At 52.3% G+C, this 12,794-nt stretch overlaps 1 protein-coding gene across 5 annotated transcripts in view; it reads right to left on the bottom strand.

Moving 5' to 3' along the window:
• Window positions 1–8,180: 8,180 nt before the first annotated feature.
• The window catches only part of LRRC28 (leucine rich repeat containing 28), a 141,699-nt gene continuing 137,085 nt past the window's right edge, over window positions 8,181–12,794 (bottom strand). For 3 of the 5 annotated variants that reach the window (XM_070053501.1, XM_070053502.1, XM_070053503.1), the window contains 2 exons: window positions 9,473–9,549; window positions 8,735–8,896 (listed from right to left, as the gene is read on the bottom strand). In XM_070053501.1, the coding sequence (XP_069909602.1) occupies window positions 8,883–8,896; window positions 9,473–9,549 (91 nt within the window). In that variant the 3' untranslated portion in view covers window positions 8,735–8,882. Of the gene's footprint in view, window positions 8,897–9,472; window positions 9,550–12,794 lie in introns of all 5 variants that reach the window. The other 2 variants (XM_051822972.2, XM_051822974.2) reach the window with 1 other exon arrangement.

The raw sequence follows: 12,794 nt of genomic DNA, 5'->3' as shown, positions 1-12,794 counted from the left end.
TATTTTATTCCTTTTGATGCTACTACAAATGGACTTTTCTTAATTTCCTTTTTTGAAACTCTGTTCATTGCCAATATATAAAAACCAATTGATTTTTGTGTTTCAGTCCTAAATCCTACAGCCCTGATGCATTTATTAGCTCTAGTGAGTTGTGTGTATCCCTTCTCATTGCATACACGCAGGTCATGTCATCTGTAAGGTCTACTTCTTCCTCTCCAGTCTGGGAACCTGTACCTCCTTCCCTCTGCCACTGCCCTGGCTGGGAGCAAGCTGAGGAGCACTGAAGGATGACACCTTTGTCCTACTCCCGATCAGTGAGAAAAGTTGATAGCATTTTGCCACCAACACACTAACTACGCGTTTTTCAGATACCCTGTATCAGGTTGAGAAAGCTTTTAGTTTTTTTTTTTTTTTAATGTTTTCATCAAGAAAGGGTGTTGGGTTTTATCAGACATGAAATGCCTTTCCCACATTTATTGAGACGATTGTGTTGGTTTTGTACTCCTGAGATGTCTCCCTGGGCTATGCTGTATAATCCTTTGCTGGATTCAGTTAAGGATTCTGGCATCTGTGTGAAGGAGAATTGACCTACAGTTCTCTCTTCTTGATCTGGTTTTGGTAAGTGGGCAGTACTGGCCGCAGAGCACGAGTTGGGAAGTGCTTCCTTCTCTAAGATTTTGGAATGCTTTGTGAACAGGTGTTGATTATCCTTTATATGTGTGGTACAATTCACCAGTAACATGTTCCTGGGTTTTCTTCGTGGGAAGCTTTTTGATTACTAATCCAACCTCTTGTTTGTACTTCAGATTTTCATTTCTTCTTGAGTCACTTTTGATAGTATGTGAGTTTTCGACTTTGTCAGTGTCATTTAGGTTCTCTAACTTGTGACCATATGAACTCCCATATAATTCTTTTTCTTTTTAAAATATTTATTTTCATCTATCTGAAATGAGGAGAGGGGAGAGACAGCCCTTCCACTTCCCAAATGCCGACAGCCAGGGCTGGGCCATGCTAAAACCAGGAGCTCAGAACTCCATCCAGGTCTCCCACCGGACGGCAGGGACCCGGGTGTTGAGCCATCATCTTCTGCCTCCCAGGTCTCCCACCGCACGGCAGGGACCCGGGTGTTGAGCCATCATCTTCTGCCTCCCAGGGTACACCAGCACGAGGCGAGGTCAGCAGTGAGTGGCCAGCAGTCTAACCAGCGCTCCGACACGGAATGCTGGAATCCCAACCTGCTGCACCACAGCACCTCAGGCCCCACGGTTCTTTAATTTCTGAAGGTTTGGTAGCAGTCTTTCTTTCCCGATTTTAGTCACTGATGTCCCTTCATTTTTTTTCTAGTTAAAGAACACAATTTTTCTTCCATTTTTCTCTCATCTTTCCATTCTCTGTTCTTTCACTCTACTATGACTGTTCCTCTGTTCTGCTTGCTTGCGGCGCAGTTTGCTGCCCCCACCGCCCCCGGGGTAGCTTCTCAAGGCTGTAAGCCTTGCTGCTGACAGGACCCCTGCGATACTGCCACGTGCAGCCATCCATGACTCTGCAGTCGCCGCACGGCCTGCATCTCACGCTCTGGTTTGCTGTGTCTTCATTTTAATAATCTCCAAGAATTTTCCAGTTTACCTCGTGATCTCTTTGCGACTCAGTGGCTAATTTTGACCGTATCGCTTCATTTCCATGAATTTGTGAATCTCCCAGATTTCCTTCTGCTAATGACTCTAGTTTCACTCCTCGCTGGTCAGAAAATGCTTTGTGTGACTCCAATGCTATTAAGAGTACTGAGTTTGTTGAGTGACCTGACAGCGTAGCCCGGGCAGGGTTCCACGTGTGTCTGGAAGACGCGCGTTCTGCTGCTGCGGGGTGATCTACAGCGTGTGCCAGGTCCACTGGGCTTCAGGATTGTCCAGGTCTTCTACTTTTTGTCCCATTATTGCAAGTATGAAACGAGTGCCGCCAACTGTTATTGTTGAGCCACTTCTTTCAACTTTGTCAGTTTTTGCTTCTTGCACTGGAGCTCTGTGGCCAGGTCTTCTTGATGGATTGGCCCCTTCGTTATTACGCGGTCTCCTTCTTTCTAGTATCAGTATTTCTCCTAGAGTCAGACTCACCAGGTTTCCTCTTGTCCTCCAGCTCTTGCTGTGGGTCACCTGGCTGGCATCACCTCGCAGCCTCCGGGCTGTGTGTGGTCTTCACCACACTGCACAGTTTGCAGCTGCTCTCCTTCCCTTCTCGCTCCTCCTCTCTGGGACTCGGCTGTGCATATATTGGTATGCCCGGGGCATCTCACACGTCTCTGCGGCTCTGCTCGTTCTTTTTTCCTGTTCCTCAGACTGGAGAATCTCTGTTGGGTCTATTTCATGTGTGTTGATTCTTTTGCCTGCTCACATCTGCGGCTGAGCACCTTCTCCTGAATTCTTCATTTCCGTTATTATATTTTCAACTTTAGAATTTACATTTGGTTCTCTTTAAAAGACTTTCTTTTCAATCAATATTTTCTATTTGGTGAGGTGTCATTTTTTACTTTGTTCTTTACACATATTTTCTTTTGTTCTCTGAACATATTTAAACAGCTGATTTATGTCTTTTATGTCTAAAAGTCTAATACTGGACTTCCCTAGGAGCAAATTATATATTTTTCCCCTCATGTCTGGGACCTACTTTTAGATTTTAAAATTTATTTTGAAAGAACTATGGGGGGGGGACAGAAAGAGCCCCCATCTGCTGGTGGACTCCCCACCATATGGGTGCAAAAACCAACACTGGGCCACACCAAGGCCAAGAGCCGGCAGCCAGGAGCCCTGCGCCCCATCTAGGTCCCCCGGTGGGCGCAGGGGCCCAGCCACGTGGGCCATCTTCTGCTGCCTCCCCCAGGCCGTCATCAGGAAGCTGGCATGGTGAGTGGAGCAGCGGGGACACGAACTGGGTGCCAGTGGCGCACGTCCCATACTTTACTTCTTTATGTCTTTTTTTTTTTTTTTGGTGGAAAATAGGGCATTTTAAAGAATAATGTGGTAAATTCTGGAACACACATTACTCACCTTCATGCCAAGGTTCGGCTGTATTTGCTGTTTTTGTTTATTTAGTGGCTTTTTGGAATTAATTCTGAGGTTGGTGTGCTTTGTAATGCATAGATACTTAAGTGCCTGCCTACAAAGATTTCCTTAATTGAAACCAGGACGCCTCCTGGTCCATGCAGACGGCTGTGTGCACACCGTGGTGGATCTCCAACACTCAGCCCAGAGGGCAGCGACGCTGCCTCTCGCTTCGCCTTCCTCCAGGGCAGCGCCTCAAGGTCACCCTGAGGGGTTTGTGGTCTCACTGAGCAGGACCACAACCCCTGGCAGGCGCACACGACCGTGCAGCTCCCGGGACGTTGGAGCTTTTCAAACTTCCTGTGGAAGTTTTGGCTAGCCTATTGTTTGTTCCGAGGGGTTTCCAAAGTTGATCAACTGATTCTGCATCTTTTTGGACAGATGTCCCTAGAGAGAAAGCTTTCCATCCCCATAAGCTCCAACCCCATAATGCAGCCCTGCAATGGGGTCTCCCGGGAGCCAGCACACAGGGCGAATCGCACCTGCTCCCTGAAGGAGCTGGAACCCCTCCCGCCCTTCCTGGTGGCTCCTGCTGCTGCTTTTCACCTCCCTGTGCACTGCTGTCGCCAAGGACACGGCAGAGATGAAGGAGGGAGGGAAACAAGGCGCGCGACCAGCGCCAGGCAGCTCGTTGTTCATTCTGAGAGCCAACCACGCTCCTGGAATCCTTGGATTGCTGTCACCTTTGGACATCTCGGGTTCTGAAAAAAGTTGATGCTGTGTTTTTTGTTTTTTTTTTTTGTTTTTTTTTTTTTTTTTTTTGACCAATTTGCTCTCTGCTTTAATTTGGGGTGGAGGTGATTTCCGAGGTCCTTGTTCCATCATTTTTTCTGGTTTGACTTAAATTATCTGATATTCTTTCCTAACAAAAAGAATTTGATTAAAAGCCATGACACCAGCACTGACATTTTTGACAACTCACTCTGTTCCAGCTCGATTGTCCCATAAATAGCAAGAGCTGCGATGCAACCAAACTGGGCACGTTTTGCAAGCCGGCCTTTCTCTAGGAGCGGGCCTGGCGGCACAGCAGTTAACCTGCCCCCCAGGATGTCCACTCCCCCGTCAGAGTGCGGGTCCAAGTCCCAGCTACTCCACTTCCAATCTGTGTCCCTGCTCGACTGCGCCTGGGAGGCAGTGGGTGACGGCTCACATGCTTCAGTCTCTGGCACCACGTGGGAGACCTGGACGGAGTTCCTGCTCCAGGCTTCAGCCTGGCTCATCCACGGCTGATGAGGACATTCAGGGAGTGAACCAACACACAGATCTCTGTCACACCGCCTTTCAAAGAAATTAAAAAAAAAAACTTTTTTTTTTTTTTTTAAGGGAGGGGAATAAAGGGAAAATGTTTGTACTCCAAATGAATGTTGTAATTTCTAGAAGGCAGACTTGGAGTGTTAGAAAACCCATTAATTTTATATGTGTGTATGTGTGTGTGTATGTGTGTGCACGTGTACATATGTATTCTTTTTTTTTTTTTTTTTTAAAGATTTACTTATTTGAAAGACAGAGTTAGAGAGAGGTGGAGAGAGAGAGAGGTCTTCCATCCACTGGTTCACTCCTCAAATGGCCATAATAGCTGGAGCTGCGCCGATTAGAAGCCAGGAGCCAGGAGCTTCTTCCAGGTCTCCCACGTGGGTGCAGGTGCCCAAGGACTTGGGCCATCCTCCACTGCTTTCCCAGGCCACAGCAGAGAGCTGGATCAGAAGTGGAGCAGCCAGGACTCAAACTGGTGCCCATATGGGATGCTGGTGCTACAGGACAGGGCTTTAACCTGTTGTGTTATAGAGCTGGTCCCTGTATTTTTACTTTTGAAAATTTATTTGGAAGGCAAAGCTGAGAGAGAGAGAGATTGATCTTCCATCTGCTGGTTCAATCCCCAAATGGGTGTAACAGCCAGGACTGAGCCAAGTCAAAGCCAGGAGCTTCTTCCAGGTCTCCCACGTGGATGTAGGGGCCCAAGCACCTGCACTATCTTCCCCTGCTTTCCCAGGCACATTAGCAGGGAGTTGGATCAAAAGTGTAGCAGCCGGGACTCAAATGGGCACCCACATGGGTTGCCAGTGCTGCAGGCAGGGGCTTTAACCTGCTGAGCCACAGAGTCGGCCCCAGCGCTTGTTATTTTTAGCACAGGCCACAGGACTGCCACACGCCACTGTAAGGCAGGTGGGAAGATCAGCTAACCCTTGCAGATCTCTTGCTGACACTTGGGAACGGTCTCTGAACACCCCACTTCCCGGCCAGCCCCCACGCTGCTCTGCTAGGAGCTCTCTATCCCCCCCGAGTCCGGCTCCACAGAGAGCACCCTAGACCGGGGAGCGATCTCTTTCTTGACTGAGGGTTGTCACTGAGCTCGGGTCAACCCTTTGCTGGTCACCTGCACCACTGCCCGCTCTCTAAGCCGATGATACCTGGAGGTACTTCCTGGGTGGGGGCAGTGAGACATCCAAGACTTTCAGACAGACATGGAGCGATGTTGAAAAGTACAGACTTTATATAAAAAAGAACCCGAGTCAAGGGACTCACTGAGTTCCAGGAGAAATGTTGGCGAGCCCCTCTTAGGGGCAGGCAGGAATGAAAGATCGCAAAGGCCAAAGCTCGGTAAAGCGTCCAGGGCTGTGTGGGGACACGTCGGAGAACTCCCAGGGTGTGTGTGCACAGTCCGCGAGGTGAGCTCCATCTCAGAATGGAGCCGCGGCGCGGCGCGGCGGTGTCGGTCCCCTCAGGAACCCGTGCTCACAGCCCATCTGCAGGCGAGGGTTCTGCCGCCTGCGGACGCAGTGCAGGGCCCTGGGCGCCCTGTGACCTCAGCAGGGATGCCTGCTTCTCCAAGTCAGGAAAGAGAAACCTAGGTTTATTAGCAATTAAAAAAACTGGCTTTGAAGGTCCCCAGAGATTACGAAATAGGTTTACATCCCAGGGAAAACGACGCTGAGCCTCAAAGCCAGCCGGTGTGGAAGCCCTTCCGCGTAGGCCGTACACACTGGAATTCGTGACGTGCAGCATGAAACGTGATAAAGACGGGCATCCCCCCGCCGGGCCGCCGTGCGAAGGTCTCGGCACGCAGCGTGCTGGCCAGCAGGTGTTTCCCGCACACCCTCCCCCGGAGAGGAGGGCCAGGGACAGACGGGAGCCCCCCCCCCCCCCCCAGTCCTCCACCAGCCGGGGCTGTGCTGAGCACTCACCACGCTCTGAGGGTGCTCAGAAAGCGTGTTGGCGGACGGTGCAGCCTTCGGCCTGCACAGGACAGCACGGAGACGGGCCCAGGGCACAGGGGCCACGCTCGTGACGCTGTCTTGATCTGAAAACTTCCCACTCACTGTGCGTGAGCTCACTGACGCCATTTGACCTGGACAGAGTCCACTTTCCGAGGGCCTCTTCTTCGCACCCCTGTTACTGCATGAGGGCTTTTTCTACCCAGCATAACCGTTCCTCAGGAAAGCAACGGATACGTTACAACTTTTGTTTCATTTGTCTGGAATGCTTTGGACACGATCAAATACACAGCCATGTGGGCGCACTTCCTCCACTTGACAACACTGCTTGATCATCGCCGAAGGTCAGGGATGACGTCTGCACCCAGCACAGCACCAGGAAGCCGCATTCTAAGTTCCAGTCTCACCAGGGAAGCTCAGGTGCCACAGCCGGGCCTTAAGGTGGAGGTTGCCCGGCGTTACCTGGCCAGGCCCTGCCGGGTTATATTAGGCAGAGAGACGATGCCTGGACGGTAAGCATCTCTGTAAAACTTCAACAACCTGAAAGCAAAATGCTCGCAGGACATCCTGCAGTGGGAATGTCGGCTCAGCACGTCGCTCAGCTCCGGACGTACGACTGTCGCGGGGACGGGGGTGGTGCAGCGGTGTTGTCCTGTCACTTAGGTGCTCGGTGGCGGCCACTGTCTGCAGCTGGTCTGTGCAGGTTCATGCCACATCCCTCTCCCCTAACTTACACGCACACAGAGGGGACGCCACCACTTTCACTATGCCACAGGACGACAGAAGCGGTACGTCTGGAGGCAGACCTTCGGTTCCTCTGCAACGTCAAGGCCGAACACACCGAGTGTGAATGGGACGGGGCGACAGAGAGTGGTGCACACGCAGCTGGGCACGTGGTGACTTCCTGCCTTCGCCGCTGCGCCTGGATGGTCCTTCCGGGCAGCAGGGGCTGTGACGGTAGAGAGAGCACACCTTGGTCACTAACTACGGAGGATTTCTGGCACTGTGGGAGTCCAGCCTTACAGAGTTAGGGCAGGGAGTAAAACACCGCAAACCAAACTTCTGGAGTCTGAAATTCTTTGAAAAGAATTCTTCCACGGAGCAAACCTGGGGTCTCCCTTCCGTCGTGCCTCACAGAACTCTGAATTAAAGTAATAAGAATGTTTTAAAAAAGTCATTCCGTCGCAACACCGTCCTGTGGAAGGAAGAGCCAGGGTGTGACTCCTCGGCCCGGGCACTGCTTCCTGGCAGCACGCAGGCCACAGACTCTTGGTTCAGATTCTCTGCAGGACTCCAAGGCTGACTGTGGACCTGCTGGCCATGTGTTTCCTCAGGGGTGGCTGGACGACACTATGCCAAGTAAGGAGGCCAGGCTCCCAAGGCAGACAATCTCGGGTACTGCTAAGTATGTAAATGTGTGCAGGCTGCACGCAGACCCCCTGCCAGACTCCGGCACGCAAGTGTCTGAAGCCTGCTTATCATGCAACGAGAGTATTTTCACATACGCTCCATCGCAGATCCATCGCACAAGACATGGACGAGCTGAATCTGACGGCTGTGCTCTCCGCGTTTCTCACGCAGGGGTCTGCACGGCTGGCCCGCGGCCTGTCGAGGGCCTGCAGGACCATCGGCTCTGGCTCTGTCGTGTGGCAGCTGCACGCAGGCTCGTCTCTAAGCGGATCATTTCTGGGGCCTGCAACGATGTTATAAACACCCAATGGCCCTGGCAGGAGAAAGGTTCCCACCCTGCATTACCTGGAAGGGGATTGGATCTAGAGAAAAGGATCAACCTTGTAAAGCCTCAAGTGTTCCTCCAGCTTCTCTCTCTCACACCGAAGATCCTGACAAGAAATAAGAAAATCCCCAGACGCTGTTTCTGTCGTCTTTGAGAAGAGTGTATTTCATTACCATCACATTCTGTTGTGAAACCCCTCACAGCCAGAGACCTTGACTCTGCGGAGGGGGTGTGCCGAGGGTCCTCGGGGAGCCCCCCACGCTCCCACCCTGCCACCGACCCGCAGCCGCCCCGCCTCTGCAGACTGTGGAGCCCAGGCCCCGGGCTTTGCTCGAGGCGGACATTCTGCGAGCTCTCGCAGGAGAAAGCCCGGGAAGACCTCTAGGGAAAGAGCCCTCTGGGGAAAGACGGAGAGCGCAGGTCTGCAGGAGGTGTGTGTTCCAAAGTCAATCTGGCTACACTGGCAAATGATTGCTCTGTAGGGAACTGAGCGAGATTTGTTCCAAATTAGATTTGGGCTGGCTCATCAAAGTAACCAGCGTGTGGATGAGCAGAAAAAACCACACAAGACCGGGGATCCTTCGTTTGAGGGAGGATATATTCCGACTCGGAGAAGGGTGAAGGCATTTTAGCTCAATCACAATTCCAGAGTTCTGCAGCACCCATGCTGGACAGAGCAGGCTGGAAGGGCCTGGTCCGGCCTGGCTGGACTCTCCTGCCCCTGCTGCAGTGGCGTGTGAGCCCCAGGTGGCCGCAGTGTGGAGCTGGCGGGGCCGTCGGATCAGCTCAGCAGGTCGAAACTCTGAAGACACTGAGTGGAGCAGCAGTATGCCACGAAGCTCACGGCTGTCCTCCTGGAAGAGGAAAAGGACAGAGGACATGGGGAGTTCCAGACGCAAGTTTCTGGACCCTTCCCCCCCAGAAATCATGTTTTTTTCTCTGTTAAAACAAGGGATTAACATAATAAACATACTGCACCGCATTACTAAAATGTAGATTTCCTTTTAAACTGGGCACTGGGGCTGGTGTAGTGGGTAGAGCCGCCTCCTGTAGTGCCGGCATCCCATGGGGGTGCCAGTTCTAGTCCCATCTGCTCCACTTGCGATCCAGCTCTCTGCTATGGCCTGGGAAAGCAGTAGAAGATGGCCCAAGTCCTTGGGAGACCCAGAAGAAGCTCCTGGCTCCTGGCTTCAGATTGGCACAGTGCTCACTGTGGTCATCTGGGGAGCGAATCATCGGATGGAAGACCCCCCCACCCCTGCCTCTCCTTCTCTCTGTGTGTAACTCTGACTTTCAAATAAATACATAAATCTTAAAAACAAAACAACACTGGGCACTGGCATCAGGTGAGGCAGCAGGCGGTGAGAGGAAACACGACCCCCAGGTTAGCAGTGAAGGACGAAGAAGCATTCCACGCGTGCCCTGCTTACTGGACTCAGCACTGCAACCCCAGGACCGGGGCAGGGAGATCTGTAGAGGTGGGAAGTAGACAAGCAGCTGCCTGGCACTGCGTGGGGGAGGATGGAGGAGTAACAGTTAAGGTCAGAATTTCTTTTAGGGGTAAGAAAATATTCTAACATCGACTGTGTTATGTTTGCACATGTCTGTGGGTACACTAAAAGCCAACTGTACAATTTAAAGAGTAAACTGAATGAATTAAGCTGTTAAAAATAGAGCTGAAAGGAAAAATAGATACATCCACAATCAGAACGGGGAACACTCAACACGCGACTCCCGGCCACTGCCTGAGCTGGGGCAGAAACCTCAGCCGAGCTCCAGAGCTGAGCAACACATGAACCGAGGATCTGGGCTGAGCACGGCAAAACCAGTCCGAAGGCAAAGTTACTGTCTACACGGACACGTGTTAAAAATGAGCTTGTAGATCAACAGCCCAAACATCCACTAGAAAATTAGAGAATGAAGAGCAGTTAGTCTAAAGCAAATAGATGCCACTGAGTGTTGGGAGCAACCTGGACTGGACTGAGTTACTGGAATTAAGACTTACTCTATGCATCTGCTCTCCCACAATATGGCGCTGGGAGAGGAGCAAACAGCTTCTACCCAGCTGCCTCTCACCAACTTGACAAGCTGCAGGACCTGCTCCTGATTGGAGGAGAGCAGCGTACTTGGCGTGTGGGCAGCCGAGTTAGGATTGGCGGAGGAGGACTATAAAGGAGGAGAGAGACGGCATGCACCAGGAACATCTAAGGGGAACACCTGTGCAGCCCCCGAGAGAGCCGGCCGGCGGTGTGCCGCTCCCCCGCGTAAGTGGGGAATGTGGCAGGGGGAACTGCCCTTCCACGGAGGTGGAAGGACCAGCAGCCAACCCGGGAAGAACCAGCAGCAAACCCGGGGAGGGCCGAGCAGACTGAAGAACAGCGCAGGGTCCTGTGTCGTTCCTCCATGAAGAGGGGGAGCGACATAATGGTGCCGTGACTCGGATAGGAAACCTAGGAGGGAAGAAGCAGGAAAATACCGGAGAGAGAGACTAGCAAAGAGCCTAGGTGCCGGAAGAAGCTATCGAAAGCCTAGGCAGAGACTTGGATATGGACTGTGGGAAAGAAGTTAGGATTTAAAGTGAAAGCAAGAAGAAACTTAGACTCAGATACGGACTGCAGGTTGAAAGTGAAAGTGAAACCTATAAGAAACTTAGACTTGGATACGGACTGTGGGGAGAGGCCAGGAGAAATGAGGGAGGAATATTGTTGGAAGAAAACTTAAGGAAACATACCGGGTAGAGAAAAATGTTAGGGAGGATGAAGCCCCGAGTGCAGGCCGAGGCGGAGACGGAAGCCACCTTGGAATTCTTCAAGTCACCCCGGGGAGCAAGAGGCGAAGATCTGGAACCAGAGGCAGAGACGTGGGCCGCCAGGTTGGAATTCGCCAGGTTAGTCCGGGGAACTTGGACTGAATGCCGGTGGTGGCGGAAACGTGAGCTGGGGCTGTGTGACTCGCGGAAGCCGCCGCGTGCAGAGAGAGCACGGGGCGTGAATAGATAGGGAACGCTGGGCTAGTGCGAGACCGCGGAGTGTGCTCGCGAAGCCAAGCCGCGCAAAGCCGGGAAGCCGCGCAGATCCGAGAAGCGCGGGCTGAAGCGGCTCAGAGCCGGGAAGCTGCCGAGAAGCAGCCTCGGGGCGGGCGCCGGGAAGCCGCAGGGATAAGAGAAACAGAAGTTTAGAAGTAAAATGAGAGAAATAGGAATGTTGGCAGACAGAAGTAAAGTGGGAGAAATAGGAATGCCCGGAGATAGAGAAACAGAGAAATAGAAAGGCCTCCCCACAACATGGCAATGAGAAAGCTTGGATTCGGTCTGCCTGATTAGTGAGGCGATGAGCACCTGCGGGCGGCTAGCAGCTTATGCGCCGCAGGTCACCGAAGACAGGCACGAATTAACATCGATAAGTCTCCCCACAATACGGCAATGAGAAGGCTTGGATTCGGTTTGCCTGATTGCTAGGTTTTGTAAGCACCTGCAGGCAGAGCAGAGCATGCGCTGCAGGGCACCGAACACAGGCACGCATCAGCGCCTAAAAACCTCCTCACAACATGGCGAAGAGAGGACCCGGATTCGGTTTGCCTGATTGATAGGACTTGTAAGAGCCTGTGGCAACTCTAGCAAGCAGAGCAGAGTGTGTGCCGCGGGACACCGAAGACAGGCGCGTATCAACGCCAAAAAATAAAAAGAAAGGGGGATCTGTTGGGAGCAACCTGGACTGGACTGAGTTACTGGAATTAAGACTTACTCTATGCATCTGCTCTCCCACAATATGGCGCTGGGAGAGGAGCAAACAGCTTCTACCCAGCTGCCTCTCACCAACTTGACAAGCTGCAGGACCTGCTCCTGATTGGAGGAGAGCAGCGTACTTGGCGTGTGGGCAGCCGAGTTAGGATTGGCGGAGGAGGACTATAAAGGAGGAGAGAGACGGCATGCACCAAGAACATCTAAGGGGAACACCTGTGCAGCCCCCGAGAGAGCCGGCCGGCGGTGTGCCGCTCCCCCGCGGAAGTGGGGAATGTGGCAGGGGGAACCGCCCTTCCACGGAGGTGGAAGGGACGGTAGCCAACCCGGGAAGGACCAGCAGCAACCCGGGGAGGGCCGAGCAGACAGAAGAACAGCGCAGGGTCCTGTGTCGTTCCTCCATGAAGAGGGGGAGCGACAACTGAGTATGTTTCCTGATCGTAATGGAAACAAACTAGAAGAGAACAGGAAAGTCTCCAGACACGTGGAATGACCTTTCCTGACCCCTGGATCAAAGAACCGCAGTGCTGTGGGTCAAAGATGAGTTCCTAAATTCTAAAAACATCCATGAAGGAAGACGACAGCACAAGTAGTAACCTCCAGGGTTCTCTCTCCTCCCAGAGCGTCAGTTGTGGGCGAGGCATTGGCCCCGTGGTGAAGGCACCGGTGCCCACACTCGAGTGCTGGTGTGGCTGTGCTCCTGTCATCGACAGGGGACTTGGGTCGAGTTCCCTGCTCCCGGATTTGGTTCCTGCTGGGGGCTGCTACAGCATTTGGGGAGTGAATCAGTCAGCAGGAGCTCTTTCTTTCAAATCAATAACACATTTTTAAATATTTTGGGACACAGCTTTAATAGTGTTGAGAGAAATTTATAGCACTAAATGCCTACATCCAGAAAAGAAAGGTTTCAAATTAATAATCTAAGCCTCTGTGTCTGTGTTGTGGCGCAGTGGGTTAAGACACCGCCTGCAAGGCCAGCGTCCCATGTGAGCACCAGTGTGTGTCCCAGCTGC

This window comes from Oryctolagus cuniculus, chromosome 12 (assembly GCF_964237555.1).
Source record: "Oryctolagus cuniculus chromosome 12, mOryCun1.1, whole genome shotgun sequence".
Taxonomy (NCBI): domain Eukaryota; kingdom Metazoa; phylum Chordata; class Mammalia; order Lagomorpha; family Leporidae; genus Oryctolagus; species Oryctolagus cuniculus.
Note: the sequence above shows the minus strand (reverse complement) of the source record. Positions and strands in the feature narration are given on the sequence as shown.